The 23,601-nt window shown below is 40.2% G+C and overlaps 1 protein-coding gene across 1 annotated transcript in view; it reads right to left on the bottom strand.

Annotated features, from left to right (window-relative positions):
* Positions 1-4,435: 4,435 nt before the first annotated feature.
* The window catches only part of LOC120541278 (transmembrane channel-like protein 3), a 57,082-nt gene continuing 37,916 nt past the window's right edge, over positions 4,436-23,601 (bottom strand). Inside the window, exons 14-22 of the mRNA XM_039772761.1 lie at positions 21,807-21,935; positions 19,767-19,834; positions 18,389-18,517; positions 14,760-14,870; positions 14,017-14,142; positions 11,082-11,160; positions 9,841-9,883; positions 8,932-9,193; positions 4,436-6,230 (exon numbers count right to left, since the gene is read on the bottom strand). Coding sequence (XP_039628695.1) covers positions 5,375-6,230; positions 8,932-9,193; positions 9,841-9,883; positions 11,082-11,160; positions 14,017-14,142; positions 14,760-14,870; positions 18,389-18,517; positions 19,767-19,834; positions 21,807-21,935 — 1,803 coding nt within the window. The 3' untranslated portion in view covers positions 4,436-5,374. The remainder of the gene's footprint in view (positions 6,231-8,931; positions 9,194-9,840; positions 9,884-11,081; positions 11,161-14,016; positions 14,143-14,759; positions 14,871-18,388; positions 18,518-19,766; positions 19,835-21,806; positions 21,936-23,601) is intronic.

The following is a 23,601-nucleotide window of genomic DNA, read 5'->3' on the forward strand; positions in this document are numbered from 1 at the left end:
AAGCACAATTGCAGCACAACACACTCTCTTTGTCTTTTACCACCACTCCTCCTCAAGCTTAGTCCTCCTCCTCCCAACTCTGGCTCTTGAGTGGTGGTGGCTGGCCCTTTTTATAGCCCACCCAGAAGTGTTGCAGGTGCTTGACCACCTGGTCCTAATTGCATTTCCGGGTGGGGCTGAAGACTCATCCAGCCAGGCTGTTGACTCCATGGAGCTCCCCCTAGCAGCCATCCAAGCTCCCAACCAGGCTGTGGAAGACTCCATCTCCCATGGGGCCATGCAACCGGTTGGAGGATTACCGTCGGCTAGGGAGGCTGCCACCAAGTGTCCCGGGGGAGGTATTGAGCTACCCATGGTTGCTCCCCCGGAACAGATGCAGTAGGCCGGGCATGGGACCCGGCTGTCCATCACAATATATATATATATATTTATATATATATATATATATATATATATATATATATATATATATATATATATATATATATATATATATATATATATATATATATATATCTTATATTTAAACATCTACACATGGAAATGTGTTTCTGTCTGTCTGTGTGGCCTGGAAGTGAGAGGTAGATCGGGATAAAGGACTCTGCCTCCGAGGAAACAGAAAACTCGTTTAGCCACTAATAACACAAGTAAGGCGAGTTAGTCAGCAAAATGAAACCACCGAAGAAAGACAAAGTTGTTCCACTGCTAACATTGGCACAAATGACACCCCTTTTACTTTACCTCCTGCCACTAATTCACAAGCGATGTGAGCACGTTGGCAAAACGAAACCTCCGAAGAAAGAGTCATTCGCTTAGCCACTAATACACAAGTGAGGTGAGCACATCAGCAAAACAAAATCTCTGAAGAAGGACAAAGTCACTTAGCCGCTAATACACAAATGATGTGAGCGCGTCTGCAAAACAAAACTTCCTAGGAGAGAGACACCCAGAGTAGTCAAATGTCAATTACCTGACATTTCTACATTTCAATTTTTTCTCTGACAATTTCAATAGTTTCTTGGACCCCAGGCTTTTTACAGCACAGGCTTATATAGCTAGTATATATATATATATATATATATATATATATATATATATATATATATATATATATATAGTCATACATCCGAGGACCACCTTCTGGGCTTGTCAAAGGTAAGTATTACCCTGCGGGGTGGAGAGGGGGTGCTGTCACTAATGGTGTCGTCGCTTTTTCCCTCCTCAGCACCGAGAAGATGCTCAGTGAGGACAACTGACTCCGCCCCTAATGCACTTGTTATCTTCATTTACCTATTAGAAGTAAACTGGGCAACTCAGCAACCCAACATTTCTTGGGACTTTGTCATCTATCTTTCAACCAACTATTATCTATATTTGGAAGTAGAAGCCCAATTATCCATGCCCTGGATATATATTGCTATATAGCGCCAGACCCGGCACAGACTACACAGAGGCACGTGTACAAAACACACAGGCTTTTTATTTCAGTCTTCTACCGTGAGCACACGTCTTCCCCATGTCCCACAGGCCCAACACAGTCCCAAAAGCACCTTAGTCCAACAACTCTTCCACCTTGCACCACCACTCCTCCCAGGCAACCTCGTCCTCCTTCTCCCGATTCTGGCCCTTCAGTGGTGGAGGCTGGCCTGTTTTATAGCCCACCCGGAGGTGATCCAGGTGCTTGACCACCTGATCCCAATTGCACCTCAGGGTGGGGCTGATGACTCGTCCAGCCGGGTTCTCGAGTCTCTGCAGCACCCCCCTAGCGGCTACCATAGCTCCCACCCAGGTTGTGGAGGACTCCATGTCCCATGGAGCCATGCAGGAGACTGGGGAACGAACATTGGCCAGGGAGGCTGCCACCAAGCATCCCGGGGGAGGTATTGAGCTGTCCATGGTGGGTCCCCCGGAACATATGCAGCAGAGGCGTCCTGGACGGGCATGGGACCCGGTTGTCAATCACAATATATAATGCCTTTCTTGTTAATCTATTCAATTTTTTAATCTTGCCTACTATGCCATCTATCTATCTATCTATCTATCTATCTATCTATCTATCTATCTATCTATCTATCTATCTATCTATCTATCTTGCATGTTGTTTGATTGCAGTTCCATTAGGGGGCAGGATTGCTCCAATTATTAGTTATAGTTGCAGAGAAGGATTTTCAGATGGCTTGTTAAGTATGAAAACCCACCACAGAAGAGTGTCTGAGTGTGGTGGAATTATGTGCTGCATTTTGTCATGTGATGCCAATTTGAGAGGAAGTCGCATTTTGCCTTGATAAGAGCAGTAATGCCTGCCAGGCTTTTGACAAGTTTGTGTCAGTAAACACAGTAATGTATCAGGGGTGTAGTGGACTCAATCACAGGCAGGAGGCAGTGTAGCCCAGATGATCTAAACCAGGACTCAAACTCCTATGCCATCCTTGTGAAGTAACTTTAAGAGGTGTAATGGATGGGAACTCTCAGGAAGGAAGAAATAGAAGATATGTGAGAGTGAGTGAGAGAGACAGAAATCAAAAGCCTAAGGATAAAAACTGGCCTGGTGCCCACTTTATTTTTATAATTAGGCTACCCATCACTGGGCTGATTAGGCCAATGCCAGGCACACAGCCATTTATTGTTATTTTCTCTGTTTCTATTATTCTGTTATCCTCCCTTCAGGTGTAAATAAAACCCTTTCCATGCATCTAAAGCCGAAGGTCTCTGAGACTTGTTATCTGTTTATTGATTTGTTCTTTTAATGCCTAAATATAGCTTTCCTTGGAAGAACTCAGCTGAGACCACTATTTTGTGTTAGCAGCTCCCTCTTTTAGTCACTTTCACAGGTAAATTAATGCTAACAAAAGCATTGGACAGAAGACAGGAAATGATTATTATTTGTTATGATTACATAACAAGCAGACTGAATCATTAGTTACTGTATGAATGAGTGGAACATCCATCCATCCATCCATTATCCAACCCGCCATATCCTAACTACAGGGTCACGGGAGTCTGCTGGAGCCAATCCCAGCCAACACAGGGCACAAGGCAGGAAACAAATCCCGAGCAGGCCGCCAGCCCCCCGCAGGGCTCGCACGCACACACACACACACACACACACGAGGGACAATTTAGAATCGCCAATGCGCCTAACCAGCATGTCTTTGGACTGTGGGAGGAAACCCACGCAGACACGGGGTGAACATGCAAACTCCACGCAGGGAGGACCCGGTAAGTGAACCTGGGTCTCCTAACTGCGAGGCAGCAGCGCTACCCACTGTGCCACCATGCTGCCCACTACCCAAGAATAATTTACACAATTCTTATTAATTCAATTCTCAAAATTGTACCATAGCCTGGGAATGAGTCTTACGAATCTTATTCATTTAATTGTCAAAGTGAATAAGTATCCGTGAACAAGCCGCATGATTCTTTTTGATTTCATCCTCGAACAGAACAATTACTTGAGAACAAGTCATTTGAATCTTGTTCATTTAATTATTGAACTGAATGATTTTGTGGGAATGAGTCAGATGATTCTTGTTGATTTGATTCTCAAACTGAATCATTACCTGAGAAAGAGCTATACGAATCTCTTTCATTTCATCTTAAAACTAAATAATTACCCATGAATGAGTCACACATTTCTCATTGATTTTATTCTCGAAGTGTATAATCACCTGTGAACAAGTTATACGATTCTCATTGATTTGATTCTCAGACTGAATCATTACCTGAGAACGAGTCACATAAGTCGCTTTCATTTTCATGTTCAAACTGAATAATTACCTGTGAATAAGTCATGTGATTCTCATTGATTTGATTCTTGAACGGAATAATTACCTGAGAATGAGTCATATGAATCTTGTCAATTTAATTCTCAAACTGAATCATAACCTGAGAACGAGTTATACGAATCTTATTAATTTAATTGTCAAAGTGAATAAGTATCCATGAACCAGTCACATGATTCTCATTGATGTGATCCTCGAACTGAACAATTACTCGAGAACAAGTCATTCGAATCTTGTTCATTTAATTATTGAACTGAATGATTACGTGTGAATGAGTCACATAATTCCCGTTGATTTGATTCTTGAACTGAATAAATTCTTGTGAGCGAGCCATATGATTCTTGTTGATTTGATTCTCAAACTGAATTGTTACCCAAGAACAAGTCATGTGAATCTTGTTCATTTAATTCTCAAACCGAATCATTTCCCGAGAACGAGTTACACAATTCTTGTCAATTTGATTCTCAAGCGGAATCAGTACCCGAGAACAAGTCACAATCGTTTAATTCACAAACAACAATTACCCATGAATCAGTCACACATTTCTCATTGATTTTATTCTCGAAGTATATAATCGCCTGTGAACAAGTTAGACGATTCTCATTGATTTGATTCTCAGACCGAGTCATTACCTGAGAACGAGTCACACAAGTCGCTTTTATTTTCATGTTCAAACTGAGCATTTACCTGTGAATGAGTCATGTGATTTTTGTTGATTTGATTCTTGAACTGAATAATTACCTGAGAATGAGTCATACAAATTTTGTCTATTTAATGTGGATTTAATTTCATTTCCCCTTGGGATTAATAAAGTATCTATCTATCTAATGGAATCATTACCCGAGAATGAGAAGCACAATTATTGATCCCTTATGTTGCTCAAACTCATTGTCTTATTTATGTATTTTCACTATGCCATCATGTTTTGTGCTGTTATAGATGATATTGTTATTTGAAATTAATTTTCTAAAATTTAATGTATGATTTAATACATATGTAATAACACATCAATTATTATATAATTATATATTAGTGAATCATTGAAGGATAACAGTGGAAAATGTTTCTTTTTGATTCAGTTGAATGAAGCACCCCTCACCGTTTCATTGCAGGGCCAGTTTGTAATCACCAGCCTAGTCGGGACTCTTTCAGAATGCTGGAGGTAACTTGCCTAAATGCTACAGAACTTGCAAATTCCACAGAGAAGGAACCTGAAAATGCCACCCAGCAGGGCAGGGCACTTCCAAAAGTATCATTTTCGGTAGCCTGTGTTTGGCTAACTACATGGGCACTGGCGTCATGATGAGTGAGATGACAGGAATAGAGACATAGACACATGCACTTTATTTTCTGCTAGTTATTCAAGGATGGACACAAACTGTTTTTTAATCCAAACTAACGGTCATTTTTGAGACAGTTTTGGTAGGCATGCATGTGGAATTACAGGTAACGTTAGTGTGCTTGACGATTCCTCATTTTCACTGAACATCTGAAAAGATTCGATATTTAGTAAAGTAATATATTGTGCTGATTTTCACAATTGTTTGCATGACGTAAGCAGCAGCGTCCCACTGTCCCCACCATAACATCTCCTAAACATTGGAACAGATGAGATCTGACGATCCCGAAACGTTCAAGTCTATGGTCGTCTTGGACTTCTTTTTCGTCAGCTTTCCAGCTGGTTTAAGGTACTTCTCCTTGTTATGGATGACTTGAATGTACTGATCTGTGCTGCTGTTCTGCTGATCGCTGCTGGAAGCGATGGAGGCCGAGTCCGACTCACTCAGTGACGGCTCATTCTTACATTTTGTTTTAACTTTGATGTGCTCCACTCCTTTGACTTTTGCTCTAGAGTGGGCGTGGGGTGCCAGGTCCTCCCACTCGATCTCATAATCATCTTCATACATGCCATAGCGGACTTTTGCTAGGTCCTTGGCAAGTGCCAGCTGGCTGTCTACCTTATCTCCTATGTAGAAGCGAGCCGGCTGGTTCAGATCTGAGAGGGAGCGAGGACGATGCCTCTGACTGAACGAGTCCCTTCTTAGACCCATCCCTTCCTCATCCTCTTCTTCAGCAAAGTGAGATGGGTATGACCTCTGAGGCGTGCGACACACGTACCTCTTGATGTTCCTCGGGTAGAGCTCCACAATTTCTCCCGGTTCTTCTATCCTGTAGTGTCTGGGTATTCTCACTGAAGAGCGCATGAGCTTCTTGCGAGCATCGTGTTCGTTGACAATCACATACCTGGTAGTGTGTGCTCGACGACTCATGAAATTCTGGGTGCTGCCACCACCCATGGCCTCTGCGCTTACAGGGCGGATTCCCTTTCTGAAGATAGGATCTGAGTGTGCATTCTCTGCATATTTTCCAGAGGGATTGTAGGCGACATGATGGTAGGACTTGGATCTACAAGCTCCAATGGCGCCACTTTGTAAAATTCCTGGATGCCTGAAAAAAAAAAACAAAAGGTTTCATAAATGAAAAATAGCAGGAATGCATTTCCCTTTGGACCTTCTACTTCTACTTCTAGACCTCTTCATGTCAATTAGATGATTAAATGTCACTGACAAAGCGGTTTAGAAAACGACTGACTGATCGACAGTATTAGACATACTAGAATATACAACCATATCTTTCACTCTAAGGCCAACTCTGTGGACACCTGACCATCATACATATGTCAGCTTGTTAGACATCTCATTCTAAATCCAGGGGTTTTAATATGGAGATGGACTCCCATAACAGCTTCCAGTCTTCTGGGAAGGCATTCCACAAGATTTTAGAGGTGTGCGTCTGTGGGGATCTGAGCCCATTCTGTCAATCTGTGAGGTCAGGTACTGATGTGGGATGAGATGATCAGGCTGATGATCGACATTCACAGTTTATCCCAAAGGTGTTCGATAAGGGTTGAGGTCAGGGCCCTGTGCAGGCCGCCCAAATTCCTCCATGTCGTTTTGAGAACAGTAACAGGCCTTCCCCCAAAACTGTTGCCATAATTGGACAGGGATCTTGCCTGGTCGGGATGCCTTTTTGAGGAGAAGGCCGGGGGCGTGGACATATCACCAACAGTACCTTCCCCGGGACATGAGACGGCAGCCCCCTTGTTTACATCGGGGGTCACGGAACTGGAGTTTAGAAGCTCAACCCTGTTTGGGTCCGTTGGCCACCACCAGGGGGTGCATGGACAGCTCCGGAGCCTTGGCTGGTGTGGTGGAAGTGCTGCCGGATGTTAATCGGGAGACACCTGGAGCACTTCCAGGTGCAGTATAAAGGAGGCCACTTCACTCCACTTGGGGAGCTGGAGTCGGGTGGAAGAAGACCGAGCTTGAGAGTGAGGAGGGAAGGTGGCAGAAGAAAAGAGACAAAGGGCAGTAAGAGAGATAAGGACCGAGCATTGTGGGGTTTGTGCACTGTGTTGTTGTGCAGAACGTTAATAAACGTGTGTGTTTGTGGAACATTCTGAGTCCGGGTTCAAGTTCACATTGTCTAAAATGTCTTTGTATGCTGTAGCATTAGTAGTACTCTTCACTGGAACTGAGGGGCCCAGCCCAAACCCTGCCACCATACTTTACAGTAGGAACAATACAGTCACGAAAGGAGAGTCCTCCTGGCCTCCCCCAAACCCCGACTCGTCCACAGACTGCCAGATGGTGATTCATTACTCCAAAAAACGCACTTCCACTACTCCAGAGTCCAATGGTGCTGTGCTGACACTTGGCATTGTACAGAAAGACATGGATCTTGTGTGGAACAGCTGCTCTATTTCATGAAGCTCCCTACCCACAATCCCTGAGGCAGCTGAGAACTTAGTTGTGCGTGATGCAGCCAGATTGACCATCGAAATCTCGGCCACCTCTCTTATTCATGGCCTTTGACCTGTACGATTGCTCAGTTTGGCCACGTGGCCAGCTCTAGGAAGAGCCATGGTTGTTCCAAACTTCTTCCATTCTAAAAAATATGATGGCTACTGTGGCTTTTGGAAATCTTTGGTAGCCTTCTCTAGCTCTGTGACCCCACACCATCATGTCTCTAAGCTCTGCAAGCAATTCATTTGGACCTCATGGCTTGGTTTTCGCTCAACTGTGGGACCTTCAAGAGGCAGGCGGGTGCCTTTCCTATTCTGTCTGATCAATTGAATTGACCACAGGTGGACACCAGACAAGGTACAGAAGCATCTCTGTGATGATCAATGGAATTGGATGTACCCAAAGTGTCACAGCAAAGGGTCTTAATACTTGTGTCAATGTGATATTTCAGTTTTTTTATTTTTAATAAATTTGTCAAAATTGCCATTCTGAGGTACTGAGTGTTGCATGATGGGAAAAACTAATTTAAATAATTTTGGCAGAAGGCTGCAACATAACAAAATGTGTAAAAAGTGATGGTGGAAACAGTTGACAAAGTTCTACAAGCCATGCACACATCTGAACGCTGGCAACATGGAACTAATATAACACACTGGTGAGGCCTCATCTGGAGTCCTGTGTGCAGTTTTGGTCTCCAGGCTACAAAAAGGACATAGCAGCACTAGAAAAGGTCCAGAGAAGAGCAACTAGGCTGATTCCAGGTCTACAGGGGTTGAATTATGAGGAAAGATTAAAAGAGCTGAGCCTTTACAGTTTAAGCAAAAGAAGATTAAGAGGTGACATGATTGAAGTGTTTAAAATTCTGAAGGGAATTAGTCCAGTGGATCGAGACTTGTATTTTAAAATGAGTTCATCAAGAACACGGGGACACAGCTGGAAACTTGTTCAGGGTAAATTTCGCACAAACATTAGGAAGTTTTTCTTTACACAAAGAACGACAGACACTTGGAATAAGCGACCAAGTAGTGTGGTAGACAGTAAGACGTTAGGGACTTTCAAAACTCGACTTGATGTTTTCTTGGAGGAAACAAGTGGATAGGACTGGCGAGCTTTGTTGGGCTGAATGGCCTGTTCTCGTCTAGATTGTTCTAATGTTCCACAAATGCATAGACTAAGCCGGCATATGTCCCCGGATCTATGGAGCTAAGTGCTCTAGCACTAACAAAAGGATAACCAGAACATTTTTCAAGGCCTGATTATATAAGAAGTTCACAACAACAAACCCATCATTGCTCATTTCACATCTTGAAGTCGACACACCAGTGGTGCCACTAAGCTGTCACCTGTTAGCACTCTGCTCCAGCTTGTGTTTCTGAGGGATGGGCCCACCCGGATTGTGAGACGTAGCTGTTGTTTTGTTGACTTCAGTTCTGGAAGCCGGTTGGGAGATGGTCTTTATACTGCTCACTCTGTTCACCGGAGACTCAAAGTTTGTTACGCTGCCATTTCTACGGGGAGATGTGGAGCGAACTGATGATTCCTGGCTGGTGTGGTCGCTCTCCTGTTCTGTTTTCTTATTGCTCCCTGCCTTTGTCTGCAGTCTTGCTGTAAACATGGAAAAGCATGACATTAAACAAATAAAAACGCATTTGGAATAGAACAAAACTGAAAAAAATATATATATATTTTAACATTTACCAATATTTATTTCCCAAAATATGTACAGTATATCTGGCAATTTAAAGCTAGTTAGACAATACACTATCTATCTATCTATCAATCAAATGCTAAGGTCTGTCCATTTCTGTGGCTAGAACCTTAATCAGGGTGTTATTCAAAAGTTTATGATCTGATATGTTCTGGAAATTCAAAAAATTGTAGGTAGTGGCAACCTGGCGGCCAGAAAAATGTATTATAATTAATGCACGGTCCCCACAAGCCCATCTAATCCGCATACATACACATATGTATTTTGAATTATTAATCAAGTGTAAGTCTTGGGGTTTTTGATCATCAAACACTGAACTTTACTAAATGTAAATAAAAGACAGCAAAGAGATATAAAAACCATGTGATAACCACCATTATGGCAGAAAGAAAAAGAAGAGCAATGACATCTGCTGAATGTCAAGCAAATTGCAGAAGGTGATTAATCAACAAAGAACTAGAATCTATCTATCTATCTACCTAGGTCAGTATGTTTTCTTTATAAAATTATAAATTACAATGCAAAGATTAAACGTCTCGCTTACCAACAGCCAACTGAAACACTTTCTTCTTATCTTCTGTTCTTTCCTGTGCAGTAAATAAAAAAAGGCAAAGAGTAAATATAAGATTTAAGAAACTTGTCCCTTGTGAGCACCACAGGAAATGGATGGGCGTCCCAGGGGGTGACTCCTTACCCTGATGAGACGCCAGGCTAAAAGAAAGCAGACGTACGGACTCTCTGACCTGATGGGAATGACCTGGTCATGTGGTAATGAAGGCCAAACAAGAATGAAGATATGTCGCCTGTGGACACCAGACACACTGCTACTTAAGCTGTGACACTATTTTTGTCACACGCATATCGCACTGCTTATCTTCTTCTTCTTCTTTCGGCTGCTCTCGTTAGGGGTTGCCACAGCGGATCGTCTTCTTCCATATCTTTCTGTCCTCTTCATCTTGTTCTGTCACACCTGCCACCTGCATGTCCTCTCTCACCACATCCATAAACCTTCTCTTAGGCCTTCCTCTCATAATTTGTGTCTATTATCTAAAATACATCATTAAATGTCTAGCTCCTTTTTCTGCCTATTGTTTCATCTGACTACCTTAGGCTGCAGATAAAGAAGAGCGGGGGACTGGAAGTGCTGAAGTAACTGACCACAGAGTGGAGTGTATGGGCTTTGAGGGATTATGGTAAAATCGACATAATAAAGAGTATAAAGGGGAAAACAGGGTCGGCTAGAACCTTACACAACAAAACATGTGTGCAGTTTAACAAAATTGGAAGAAGTGAAGGGATAAGAATACTCTATGAAAGGTACTGCAGGTGAGGTCATCCATCACTAACAGGACCAGTGGCGGACCTCCATTTCAGGTGGGCCCTGAAGCTTGACCTGTTATTGGAGACCCCTTTGCAATGGGTAACAAGGTCTCGGTAACCCATGTTGTTTTCTTTAGTGTGGTTGCTCCACGACAGATCACCACAATTTAAAAAAAATAAATAATCACTGCATCTCAGATTCTGATTAAAATTGCTGTACTAAAATTACACTGCTGTATATTAGCCATATTAGTATTTAATATAAACCCCTTCTAATACAGTAGACACCCAACAGTTTTAAGCAAGGACTGAAATCACATTCTGGGGTCTCTCTAGGATTAGAGGCACTGAAGGTTAAGTAGATCCCGAACTGAATGGGACCCCCCAGTTACTATGTAGTATTTTGCACACCACCTAAATGTGACCAAAGGATCTTCCTATTTTAAGAACTGAAATTCTACTCACAGTCTGAAGCTGCATTCTCAGCTGATGGTTGGTGAATTTCAGTGATCTTGCAATTGACTGAAGATAATAGATGAGCATGCTGTAATATAAAGGACACGGGGGCAGTCAGACATACTGAAACACAGGGGTTGTCGCCTATCTGATAAGATATTTGACTGACAGACACACGGACGTTATTTCATTGAGCACCTTTGAATTGGGTTTTGCGAGTATACGACAAGCAGTTAAGGCATTTTTCACCTAATCACGATATTGGGGGCCTCAGAGGGGTGAGCTTGAACCGACCACCTTGCTATTTTAAGTTTATCTGATAAGGGTGCACTGCCTGCTAATATGAATAAATCTGGAAAAAAAAGTCAAAATACATTTAGAGGACCCCAAATTTAGTGTCAACCTATAAGCCCCAAAAACTGAACTTGTACAATGTGCATGAGCACTGAACACCACCAGAAGATTTGAAACACACCAGGACACATTTTAAAAAGTAATCTGACAAAAAAAGGGTTACATTTAATGAGTATTACATCTAAAGTGCCAGAATATTGAAAATTCAAACATTTTAAGGCGTGATAGTGGTTTTGTTTTCCAAAATTTGGTTAATTTAGTGGACGTTTCTCCAAATCCTCTTCTGTTGCGGTCCAGTGGGTTGCTACTCTGAAGGTGGCACTGACTCTGATAGAAGAACTGCCAGAAACACAAACAGGTTTGACAATTTAATTTGAATTTCATCTGTCTATCATATAGTACTTTCCCATCTATCTATCTATAATAAAATTCCTCTTTTAATTGAACTACATTTGAATCTTGCCTACTACACTATCTATCTATCTATCTATCTATCTATCTATCTATCTATCTATCTATCTATCTATCTATCTATCTATCTATCTATCTATCTATCTGTTATATAGGACCTTCCCATCTATCTATCTATCTGGATCATGTAAATTTCCCCTTGGGATTAATAAAGTATCTATCTACTTTCCCATCTATCTATCTATCTATCTATCATAAAATGCCTCTTTTAAATGAACTACATTTGAATCTTGCCTACTACACTATCTATCTGTTATATAGTACCTTCCCATCTATCTATCATATAATACTTTCCAATCTATGTAGGTCCACCAGATCTATCTATCTATCTATCTATCTATCTATCTATCTATCTATCTATCTATCTATAATAATAAAATGCCTTTCATGTTAATTTATGTAAATGTTTAATCTTGCCTACTATCTATCTATCTATCTATCTATCTATCTATCTATTATATAGGACCTTCCCATCTATCTATCTATCTTTTTTTTTTTTGTGTATCAGTATACTGCTGCTGGATCATGTGAATTTCCCCTTGGGATTAATAAAGTATCTATCTACTTTCCCATCTATCTATCTATCTATCTATCTATCTATCTATCTATCTATCTATCTATCTATCTATCTATCTATCTATCTACTTTCCCATCTATCTATCTATCTATCTACTTTCCCATCTATCTATCTATCTATCTATCTATCTATCTATCTATCTATCTATCTATCTATCTATCTATCATAAAATGCCTCTTTTAAATGAACTACATTTGAATCTTGCCTACTACACTATCTATCTGTTATATAGTACCTTCCCATCTATCTATCATATAATACTTTCCCATCTATGTAGGTCCACCAGATCTATCTATCTATCTATCTATCTATCTATCTATCTATCTATCTATCATAAAATGCCTCTTTTAATTGAACTACATTTGAATCTTGCCTACTACACTATCTATCTATCTATCTATAATAAAATGCCTCTTTCATTAGATCTATATTTGAATCTTGCTTACTACACTGTCTATCTATCTCTCTGTTATATAGGGTGGTCCAGATCTAATTATGCAATTTTCATTACGCTATAACTTATTAAGCTTATTTCATAGAAAATCATCCAAAAAATCCCAAACTATCAAGAAGAGTGCGAACTGACGACATGAAGAATCATCTTTGCGCCGAACTGGAATCGTCCCCACATAAATCAAAGTCATCCAGACGATCTGGATCTGCATAATTAGATCTGGACCACCCTGTATAGTACCTTTCCATCTATCTATAGCAGGGGTGTCGAACTTCAGTCCTGGAGGGCCGCAGTGGCTGCAGGTTTTCATTCCAACCCTTTTCCTAATCAGTGACCAGTTTTCACTGTTAATTAACTCCTTTTCCCTTCATTTTAATAGCCCCGTTTTTAAGGATTCAGTCCTCTGAATTGATTTCTTTCTTCATTAAATGACAGCCAAACAGAAATGATACATGAAATGAGCCAACAGTTGAGCAGCTAAACTGGGATTTCAAACTCCAACCAATTTTCACTCCAACCAGTCTCTTAATGAGAAGCCAGTTCTCTGTGTTAATTAAACTCGTTATTTAATTCCATGGCTCGTTGCTGCTCTTATTCTGCCACAGCAGTCATTTCTAGTTTTGGTGACCTGAGAGATCAACCTTAATGAGACCTTCACCTTTCTTTATTTTCAGATATTGTGAGCTGGTCACGTGGTCGGCTCGTTTTGTGTCTCATTTTTATTTGGCTGCTAATTAAGGAAAAAGAGACAACTAAGAGGCCTGAGTCAAGTTAAATCAAATTAAGGCAAAAAGAAGTTCATCTATATCTATACATGATATACATATACACCACTATCTCTATCTCTGTACATCTATACATGATCTATAGTGTCTTTCACTATCTGTCTGTTCCCGGTTTGACTGCTCCCAGGCTGATGAAACGGGGTCACTTTACAATAAGTGCAAAGCTAACAGGTCTAAAATAAGAAGAATTATAATTGCCCTTGTTTAATCAAGACTGTGCCTAAAAAGTAGAATATTTAATTTCTGATGTGGTTCCCAATCTTATTTCATAGCAAACGGCCTTTTCCAAATAAATTTACTTACAAAAGCAGCAATAAAGCAGGAAGCACGACCACTGGGCTCGTCACGTAGCTCATCACTGTCCCAAACCATAAAGGGAAGTCAGCATCAATCGTTTCTGAAATGATATCATAAATCTTTTCTTGGCCACTGAAAAGCAAAGAAAGTTTAAGTTAAGCACAAGTAGTCCGTCTAACATTATTTTAATTTTTTTGTATTCTTTAGCAGTGTTGGATTAAAAGAAGAACTCATCCTCTTATCATCAAAACAAATAAGTGTCAGACTTGTTGGGTACAAATTCCTAGCCCCACATCGCCGCTAGGGTTCACTTGAGTGCGCCGGGTATAAATTCCGTGATCAGTTCTGACACTCACACCAGTGAAATCGTTGACCGCGTGACTCCAGAATTTTGTATCCATGCGGCCCTGAACGTCCCAGTGTGTCTTAACTGCACATACGCTAGGCAACAAAACAAGTGCTCATTGGAGGAAGTGTTGTGTGAAGTGTCGCTACTCGCACCTACGCCATTCAGGATTAAAAGTACACAGCGATAGCCACGTGTTCACATATTCCTGGCTCAGTCACTAACATGAAGTTCAAAAACCCCTAATTAGATGCATCGATCTCAAATAAATAATTCATAAACACCGCTAATCATAACAAAAAAAGAGAAGGAAATCCGTCTGAACAGAAAGTATCTATCTATCTATCTATCTATCTGAAAGGTTAGTGCAACATTTAATTAATTAATTCAAAGTGTATTTTACCTGAAAGGCCCACATGTCAGCGATGGCCGGTATCTTGCAATAGCGACGATTGTTGGCAGCATACACAAGAACAGCATGAATAAAAGCATTGCAAGGTAGAAATTGTTGGACCTAATAAAAAAAGGATATGAAATATTTATTATTTACTCAATCAGTTCAAAAAGCTAATAAAATAAAACCTGTTTATACAGAGTGCTGAATTCCCAAGTTATTCTCAGGGTGTCAAATTCAATCCAGCGTGTTGACTACGTTGTAATGCAATGCAGATGCATTTGGTGCATTTCCTTTTTGGCACGTTTTATTACATCTCAATCAAATGATCGATTACTTTTCACTACGGCACACCATTTTCGTGTCAGTTTAAACTTAAATGCCAAAGCGTCTTTCATTTTAATTCATGTCCACAGATCGCTTGTCATAATTAAAAAGCAAAGCAGACGTATCGCATTTTGCCCAGCTGCTGCTCTGAGTGGATTGCATTTCAATTCAACACCAGGCATTAATGGCGCCAAAGCGGAATGTAGTCAAATCAAATGACCAATCAACATCAAGGGGTGGGGCAAGGGGGCGTCACCACTTGAGGTAAATCTGACGCTGTTGAGAATTTTTGACCAGGGATCAATAGGCCTTATTATTAGTTTTAGTGCTCTTAGCCATGAAAAGCCTGAAGCGGCTTTAATAAGACACCATTAATTTTGTAAGAGAGGCCGCTTGCCTGCCTGTCTGTCCTTCCCTCTTGCCTTGTTCTGAGTTTCTGTGAGTCAGGCTGTGAGCCGAGGTTATCATGCTCTCTGAAGAAGCAAGTAGGCAGATTTTGTGTTGAGAATGCGGGTGCTGAGCTTCCTACTGAAAGAAGACGAAATAAACTACGTGCAGGGCCTTTGCCTGTGTGAGTAAAGGGCTAGCGCTTAAAATATATACGCACTTATTTGACATATTGATTTATTAGAGCTCTTCAATACTTTAGGCAATAAACTTAAAATAGAAGGTACTTGTGTACTAAACGTTTGCACAAGTACCAATTACAATATATTATAATATTAGTCGAAAGAGGACATGCAATATCTTTATTTTTTTAAATGGTCGCCTCGAGATAACAGACTAATTCTATCGAGATTTCAAGAAAATTAACTTTGTTTTCTCAAGATAATGGAATAATTTTATTGAGATGTCGAGAAAACGGAAATTTGTTTTCTTGAGATAACAGAATAATTTTATCGAGATCTTGAGAAAACGAAACTTAACCTTTGCTCCTGGCATCAGGCTTGCTTAGATTGCGACACCTACGCAGCTGAAGCCTTGCTTGTCGTCTTCTTAAATGACGGACACTAATGTTATTATTTTCTACGGAAGCTGAGAGAAATTGTGCAATATCGCTATTTTTTTTAATTGTCTCCTCGAGATAACAGACTAATTCTATCAAGATCTCAAGAAAACGAGCTTCGTTTTCTCAAGATAATGGAATTATTTTATCGAGATGTTGAGAAAACGAAAATTTGTTTTCTTGAGATAACAGAATAATTTTATCGAGATCTCGAGAAAATGAAACTTAACCTTTGCTCCTGGCATCAGGCTTGCTTAGATTGCGACACCTACGCAGCTGAAGCCTTGCTAACCGTCTTCTTGAATGACGGACGCTAACGTTATTATTTTCTACGGAAGCCGAGAGAGGACGTGCAATATCGTTACTTTTTTAAATTGTCTCCTCGAGATAACAGACTCGTTTTATCGAGATCTCGAGAAAACTAGCTTGGTTTTCTCAAACTAATGGAATAATTTTATCGCGATCTCGAGAAAACAAAACTTAACCTTTGCTCCTGGCATCAGGCTTGCTTAGATTGCGACACCTACGCAGCTGAAGCCTTGCTAACCGTCTTCTTAAATGACGGACACTAACATTATTATTTTCTACGGAAGCTGAGAGAAGATGTGCAATTTCGCTATTTTTTTTTTTAATTGTCTCCTCAAGATAACAGACTCATTTTATCAAGATCTCAAGAAAACGAGCTTTGTTTTCTCAAGATAATGGAATAATTTTATTGAGATGTCGAGAAAATCGAAAATTTGTTTTCTCGAGATAACGGAATAATTTTATCGCGATCTCGAATAAAACAAAACTTAACCTTTGCTCCTGGCATCAGGCTCACTTAAATTGCAGTGCCTATACAGCTGAAGCCTTGCTAACCGTCTTCTTAAATGACGGACGCTTACGTAATTATTTTCTAAACTAAGGCATAAACATATTTCAGTCTGCGTCAGCCCTTGATTGAACAAAAATGTGACGCGCTAATCAATACAGTTCTGCTCGTCTGCCATTTCAAACAGGATGTGGCTTCAATAAGCTAAACATTAAACGTTAGATACAATTATTTCATAATTTTCGAGAAAACACGATCTTTTGTTTAATCAAGATCTCGATAAAATGAGTCCTTTATCTCGAGGAAACAATTTAATAAAATAACGATATTGCACATCCTCTCTCGGCTCCCATACTATAGGGACATAGAAGTTAAGAATTTTTTCCTGAACATGTGCCTGTGACGTAAACAGTAGCTTGGCCTTTGTCAGACCCCTGGGCAGCTGTGTGCCATTACTTAACTGTGCCGCCATGGGCTGTTATATTAGCATTTAAGTTTATTTGCCAATGCTTCTTAATGATAATGACAAAAAGATACAATAGCATATATTAATTAGCTTAAAGAAGCGATCGTAAAGATTTCTCTTTTTTTTTTATGAAGCACTGTGTCAAGGCTGTTCGCAGTTCGGCCCTTATCAGTGAAGCTGTGTGCTGCCGCTCACTTGGCACAGTTGCCTATTATGTTAGCCTTAGCCTTACGGGACGCTAGCACAACAAGCAATCATTAACTGAATTATTAATTAGGCACTCCAATTTTCATATATGGGTCCTTCTGAACCCAACATAATTGTTAAGAATTGATTAATTGAAAGGCCATCAGTCTCTAAACAGCTCAGGATTTGGTTGTGAGAATGAAGGGAGGGATAATCAGGTGATGCTCACTGCCAGGTGGCAAATATGTCCGGCCAGCCAAAGTAGTTGTTATGAGAACATGGACAGGGAAGGAAATATGTTATGAGAAGGTCTACTAGGGAAGAAGATTATTATGAGGATGTCTACAGGGTCAAGAACATTGTTATGAGAAGGTCTGCAACACCAAGTGATTGGGAAAAGGTGCTGAGTGGGGACAGCCTCTTGAGAAAACCCTGCACAGTAGATGTTGGGAAACTAGTGTGTCATTTTGTGATAAGAGCCGTCACCAAGCACTTGGGGCTCACTTCATGAACTGAGACAGAATTTATGTGCTCTGCAGTTGTTTTTTTTATGCTGGGCAAATAAAGTCTAAACTCTGACTGCCTTTCTGAAGTTTTCTCCACAACGATGCCACTCGGAGGATGGATTTACCAGACTGTCGACATGTGGCATATTCAAAATCTACACCCTTCTCCCATACTATTAACCAATTCTGGGATTTTTTTGAGGGGTCCTCCTCATACGCATATCAATTGACATCTATTTTCTTCACATACCAATGAGGAAGCTGATTGGTTACCTCTGTTAGGGCCATTCAATGATTTTAAATAGCGGAAGTTGTGCAGAACAGGAGGCTGACCTGGAAGCTCTGAAGACCTGCTGATGGGGAACATTGCATGTCAACACCGCCCAGCTTCTCAGGTACATGAGGCCGATCAGCTTGAGGACATTGAATGCAGGCAGACAGGGTGAAAAGAAGGCCCCCATCCTATGCGTAAAAACAGAGGATCAAGACAGATTTGGTTATTTCGACTTTCTGTTTCCAGGAGGCCATGGCCTTGAAGAATAACTGAAGATTCTCTTTGGATAGTGAAATCCAAATATGATGATAGATATTGAAGGTAACACCATATAGCATATTTTCATGACAAAATGTGAACTTTATGTTTAATCTGGAAGGAACATCATAACTATGGTGAGAACTGAATTTTATATTAATTTGACCTTTATTTGTATTTAACATTTTGCAATTAAACTACTATAGGGTGGTCCAGATCTATTTATGAAATTTTCATTACACTATAACTTATTAAGTTTATTACATAGAAAATCACCCGAAAAATCCTGGACCAGCGAGAACTGACGACATGAAGAATCGTCTTCACGCCGAATTGATATTATCCCCGCATAAATCAAAGTCATCCAGACGATCTGGATCTGCATAATTAGATCTGGACCACCCTGTAATAAGGCACTTTATATTAGTGAATCAGGATTCTTCAGTTGCAAGCTGGTATTAACTTAATGACCACTGTAGAAGGAAATACAGTAAGCCACAATATTTTCATTTAAGCAAAAGGAGGTCTTTGATAGCATTAATGGTGATCCAGAACTTTACATGAAAGTCCCGAATACCCCATTAACACCGTCTGGACTCTTTTGAGATTGAAAATTTTCCCCCAACTCTTGTCATCAATCTTAAACTGCTTAGTTCATACCAAAGAAGAATTAGGTCATGTCTGGTGACCCTTCGTTAGCAGACATTAATCAGCTTTATTGCTTACAGAGATCATTAATTGTCTTATCAGTAACAGCCTGTCCTTAAACTCCAAGATACTCCATTAACAGAAACGGGACATGAGTCACATCACCTTGACAAAACACTAAGGACCTCCTCCTGTGGAAATATTGTATAAGTATGATATACTTAATAAGTACCTATAAAGATACAATACCATAAAAGAAATAAAATAGTATGAAACTATTTAGCATACATACATATTGTTAAACAACAGAATATATGTTCCTAGTGATAGGATTTGAAGATAACAGAGCAGAATGATGTAAACCCTGAATAGACACACACAGATTGAGCGTACTGTATAATTTTCAACTCCATACAGCCCAGTAGGAAATAAAGATCCAAGAGTCTCAAGAAATAGTTAAGGGGTACGCATAATGTGTTATTGTATAATAAATACAAAAAAGGAAAGGTAATCACATTTTTACTTACATACCAAATCATTCCCTGGTTGTAGATTAAGTGGAGGACATTTTCAGCAATTTTGAATTCTCCATATTCAGGCTGCAGAGAAACGAAAAAAAAAACAAACAAACAAAGGTGAAGCAGATTAGTGATCCCCAAGAAAAGATGGACTCGTTAATGAAATCGGTCATCCACAATGCAAAACTTAATTTCTCGGTTTCATAAATATTAAGAATAGGTCAACAGAGTAGAACTACATTAACACTTAATAATACATTAACAGCCAAGAATTACGCTAACAGCCAAGAATGACGTCAACACTTAAAAATACATTAACAATCAAGAATCACGTCAACATTTAAGAATACATTAATAACCAAGAATTATGTTAACAGCCTAGAATTACGTTAACAGCCTAGAATGACGTCAACATTTGAGAATACATTAATAGCCAAGAATTACGTTAACAGCAGAGAATGACATCAACATTTAATAATACATTAAATAATACATTAACTATGACAGAACATATAATACTGTACGCTTGATAAACACCAAATCTAGACAGAAAAAAGTGTGTTAAATAATTAGACTACCTCCATTGTGAAGAATTACGTTAACAACCCAGAATGACGTTATTTAATATTACGTTAACAGCCAAGAATTACATTAACAGCCCAGAATGATGTTAATATTTAAAATTATATTAACAGCCCAGAATGATGTTAATATTTAATATTACGTTAACAGCCAGGAATTACGGTAACAGCCTAGAATGACGTCAACATTTGAGAATACATTAATAGCCAAGAATTACGTTAACAGCGGAGAATTACATTAACAACCTAGTATGACATCAACATTTAATAATACATTCAATAATAACTTAACTGTGACAGAATATATAATACTGTACGCTTGATACGTACCAAATCTAGACAGAAAAAAGTGTGTTAAATAATGAGACCACCTCCATTGTCAAGAATTACGTTAACAACCCAGAATGACGTTAATGTTTAATAGCCAAGAAAGACGTTAATATATAAAATTATGCTAACAGAATTACGTTAACAGCATAAAATTACCTTAAGAGCATAGAATGATGTTATGATATTTAAAAATATGTTAAGACCCAAGAATACATTAACAGACAAAAATTTTTTCAATTCTTTCATTCATTTTTGGGTATGTTCACATATAATGCACAGTGTCTATTGCGATCTGTCAGTCTGTCCGTGTGAAACTCAGCTCCCTGTGGACCCGTTCCGTTGAAATGTGGCTTGCTTATTCTTCAAGAAAATTTGCTGAGACGGTTCAGTTTTCATTGAGATATCTCAAACAGATCACACTGTACAAAGTTCAGAAATTTCAGTCTGCCATTGAAAAGCATTGGCAAATTTACGAACTTGTCTATCTTAAAACAGAGAAACGTTCAACTACAAATTGGTTAACTGTTTCAATTTTCCTTGGGAGTGTTTACTTCATTTTGCATATCTTATAGATTTTCCTATTTTACTCTTCTGAGAATTACATCGTATCCCACGTATAAGGTACTCAAGACTCCAGAGAAGACGGACTTAGAGAAACACGCGTGCACAAAACGTCACCTATCCAGAAATGAATGGAAGAGGAAAGAAACTCTGCAAACACCGTTCATTAAGCATAGACTGAACTAACACTATATTACAGAATAAACTACCTCACGGATGAATTATCTGCATTATTATTATTGTCAAGAACAACCGGAAGCTATAAGGTGTCTGAACTAATTAATCAAACATGAAGGTGCAGCTCCTTTAAGTGATATGAAGATAGGATGAGGTTAGAACTGTGGTTTAGTTACGGATAGAAGATCAGAGCTGAAACCTATAGAAGTGTTTTGTAAACTATGACAGAACATATGATACTGTGTGCTTGATACGCACCAAATTTAGACAGAAAAAGAGTGTGCTGAATAAAGAGACCACCTCCATTGACACCTGCTGACTTTTTCCCAATTAAAAAAACAAGGGTTAGATGTTGAATTTTGTATGAACAATTTCTGCTAACTTGTATAACCACACATACTTACAAATTTGCTTTCAAGATCCCAACACCAGCAGTCGCTCAGGTAACGAACGAAAAGTCCACGGAAGAAATCGATGAGCAGGATGCTGGCCACAGTGAAAATCATGTCTATGATGGAAAGCTTCAGCATTTCCTGCCATGAAAAGAAGAATATAGATTGATGAACACACATACAAGAAAGCATTTTCTAAAAAGAGTTTTACGTTACAAAATGAGGTATGTCTCAGGTGTAAACTAAGACATAACGCATCTGGAAATTACCATTGTGCAAGTCAGATCAGGTCAGGTTGGGGAGCATGCCCTGGTACGGCACGTTGCCTCACCCACCACACAACGAAACAGCTCAGGATCCTTGTTGGCAACCCCCCCAGGCAGACACGCGGTCCAGTCCCATCTATCTAATAATAACCATCTATGTGCCGCAACGTGTTACATGGGCATCCCTGGCCTGGTCCAGCAGCTCAGGCCCACAACAATGAGGATCCTGTGAGCCGGATCACCCTCAAGTAATCACGCCACATGGCTGTAGTGCCGTAACTGACACTCCCTCATGATGCAGGTAATGTGACTCATTCGGGACTCCATGAGCAACACAAAGTCAAACCAACGTTACCCAAGGATTCTCCGAAGAGACACAGCACTGAAGGAGTCCAGTCTATATCTCAGGTCACTGGATAGCATCCATGTCTCGCAAGAAGAAAGTGCCAGGACTCTAATGACTTGGACCTTCATCCTTTTACAGAGATATCAGGAGCAACACACACCTCTTTCCAGCGACCGCATGACTCCCCCATGCTCTCCCAGTCCGTCTACTGACTTCATAGGAATATTCATCAGAGACATGAATGTCACTGCCGAGGTAAGTAAACTTCTCAACAAAATCTAACAAGTCATCCATATATGTCCGATTAGCCCCAACATTAAAATCGTCTGCCTAATATTGTGTAGGCCCCCCTCGTGCCACCAAGACAGCTCTGAAACTTCGAGACATGGACTCCACAAGATCTCTGAAAGGTGTCCTCTGTCACCAAGACATTATCAGTAAGTCCTCTAAGTTGCACGGTGGAGCCTCCATGAGCTGAACATGAGCATCCCACAGATGCTCGGTCAGACTGAGATCTGGAGAATATACTGTAGAATCCTAGACCTCCTGATCCTGTTCCTCAAACCATTCCTGAACAATTTCTGTAGTGTGGCAGGCCATTGCCCATCAGGGAATACTGTTGCCATGAAGGGTCTACATGTTCTGCAACAATATTTAGGTAGAAGGGTACGTGTTATAGTAACAACCACATGAAGGCCAGGATCCAAAGTTTCCTAGCAGAGCATCACACCTCCTCCAATGGCTCACGTTCTTCCCATAGTGCTGCATGATGCAATCTTTACCCCAGGTAAACAAGGACAAGAACTAATAGAAAAGTGAGATTCATCAGAGCAGGTCACCTTCTTCCATTGCTTCTTGGTCCAGTTCTGTATCCATTGTAGGCACTTTCGGTGGTGGACAGGATTCATCATGGGCACTCTGACCATTCTGCAGCTCCATAGCAAGCTGTGATGCACTGTGTGTTCTGACACCTCTCTGTCATGGCCAGCATGAAGCTTTTGTGCTCCAGTAACACATCTGTGTCATCAGACCAGACAGACTAGCCTTCATTCCCAATGAGCATCAAAGAGCACTGGGCGCCCATGACCCCCTCTCTGCAGTTCACTGCTTATCCTTCCTTGGACCACTTTTGGTAGGTACTAACTACCACAAGACCTGCCATTTTGGAGATGCTCTGACCCAGTCGCCTAACCAT

Source organism: Polypterus senegalus, chromosome 12, assembly GCF_016835505.1.
Source record: "Polypterus senegalus isolate Bchr_013 chromosome 12, ASM1683550v1, whole genome shotgun sequence".
Taxonomy (NCBI): domain Eukaryota; kingdom Metazoa; phylum Chordata; class Cladistia; order Polypteriformes; family Polypteridae; genus Polypterus; species Polypterus senegalus.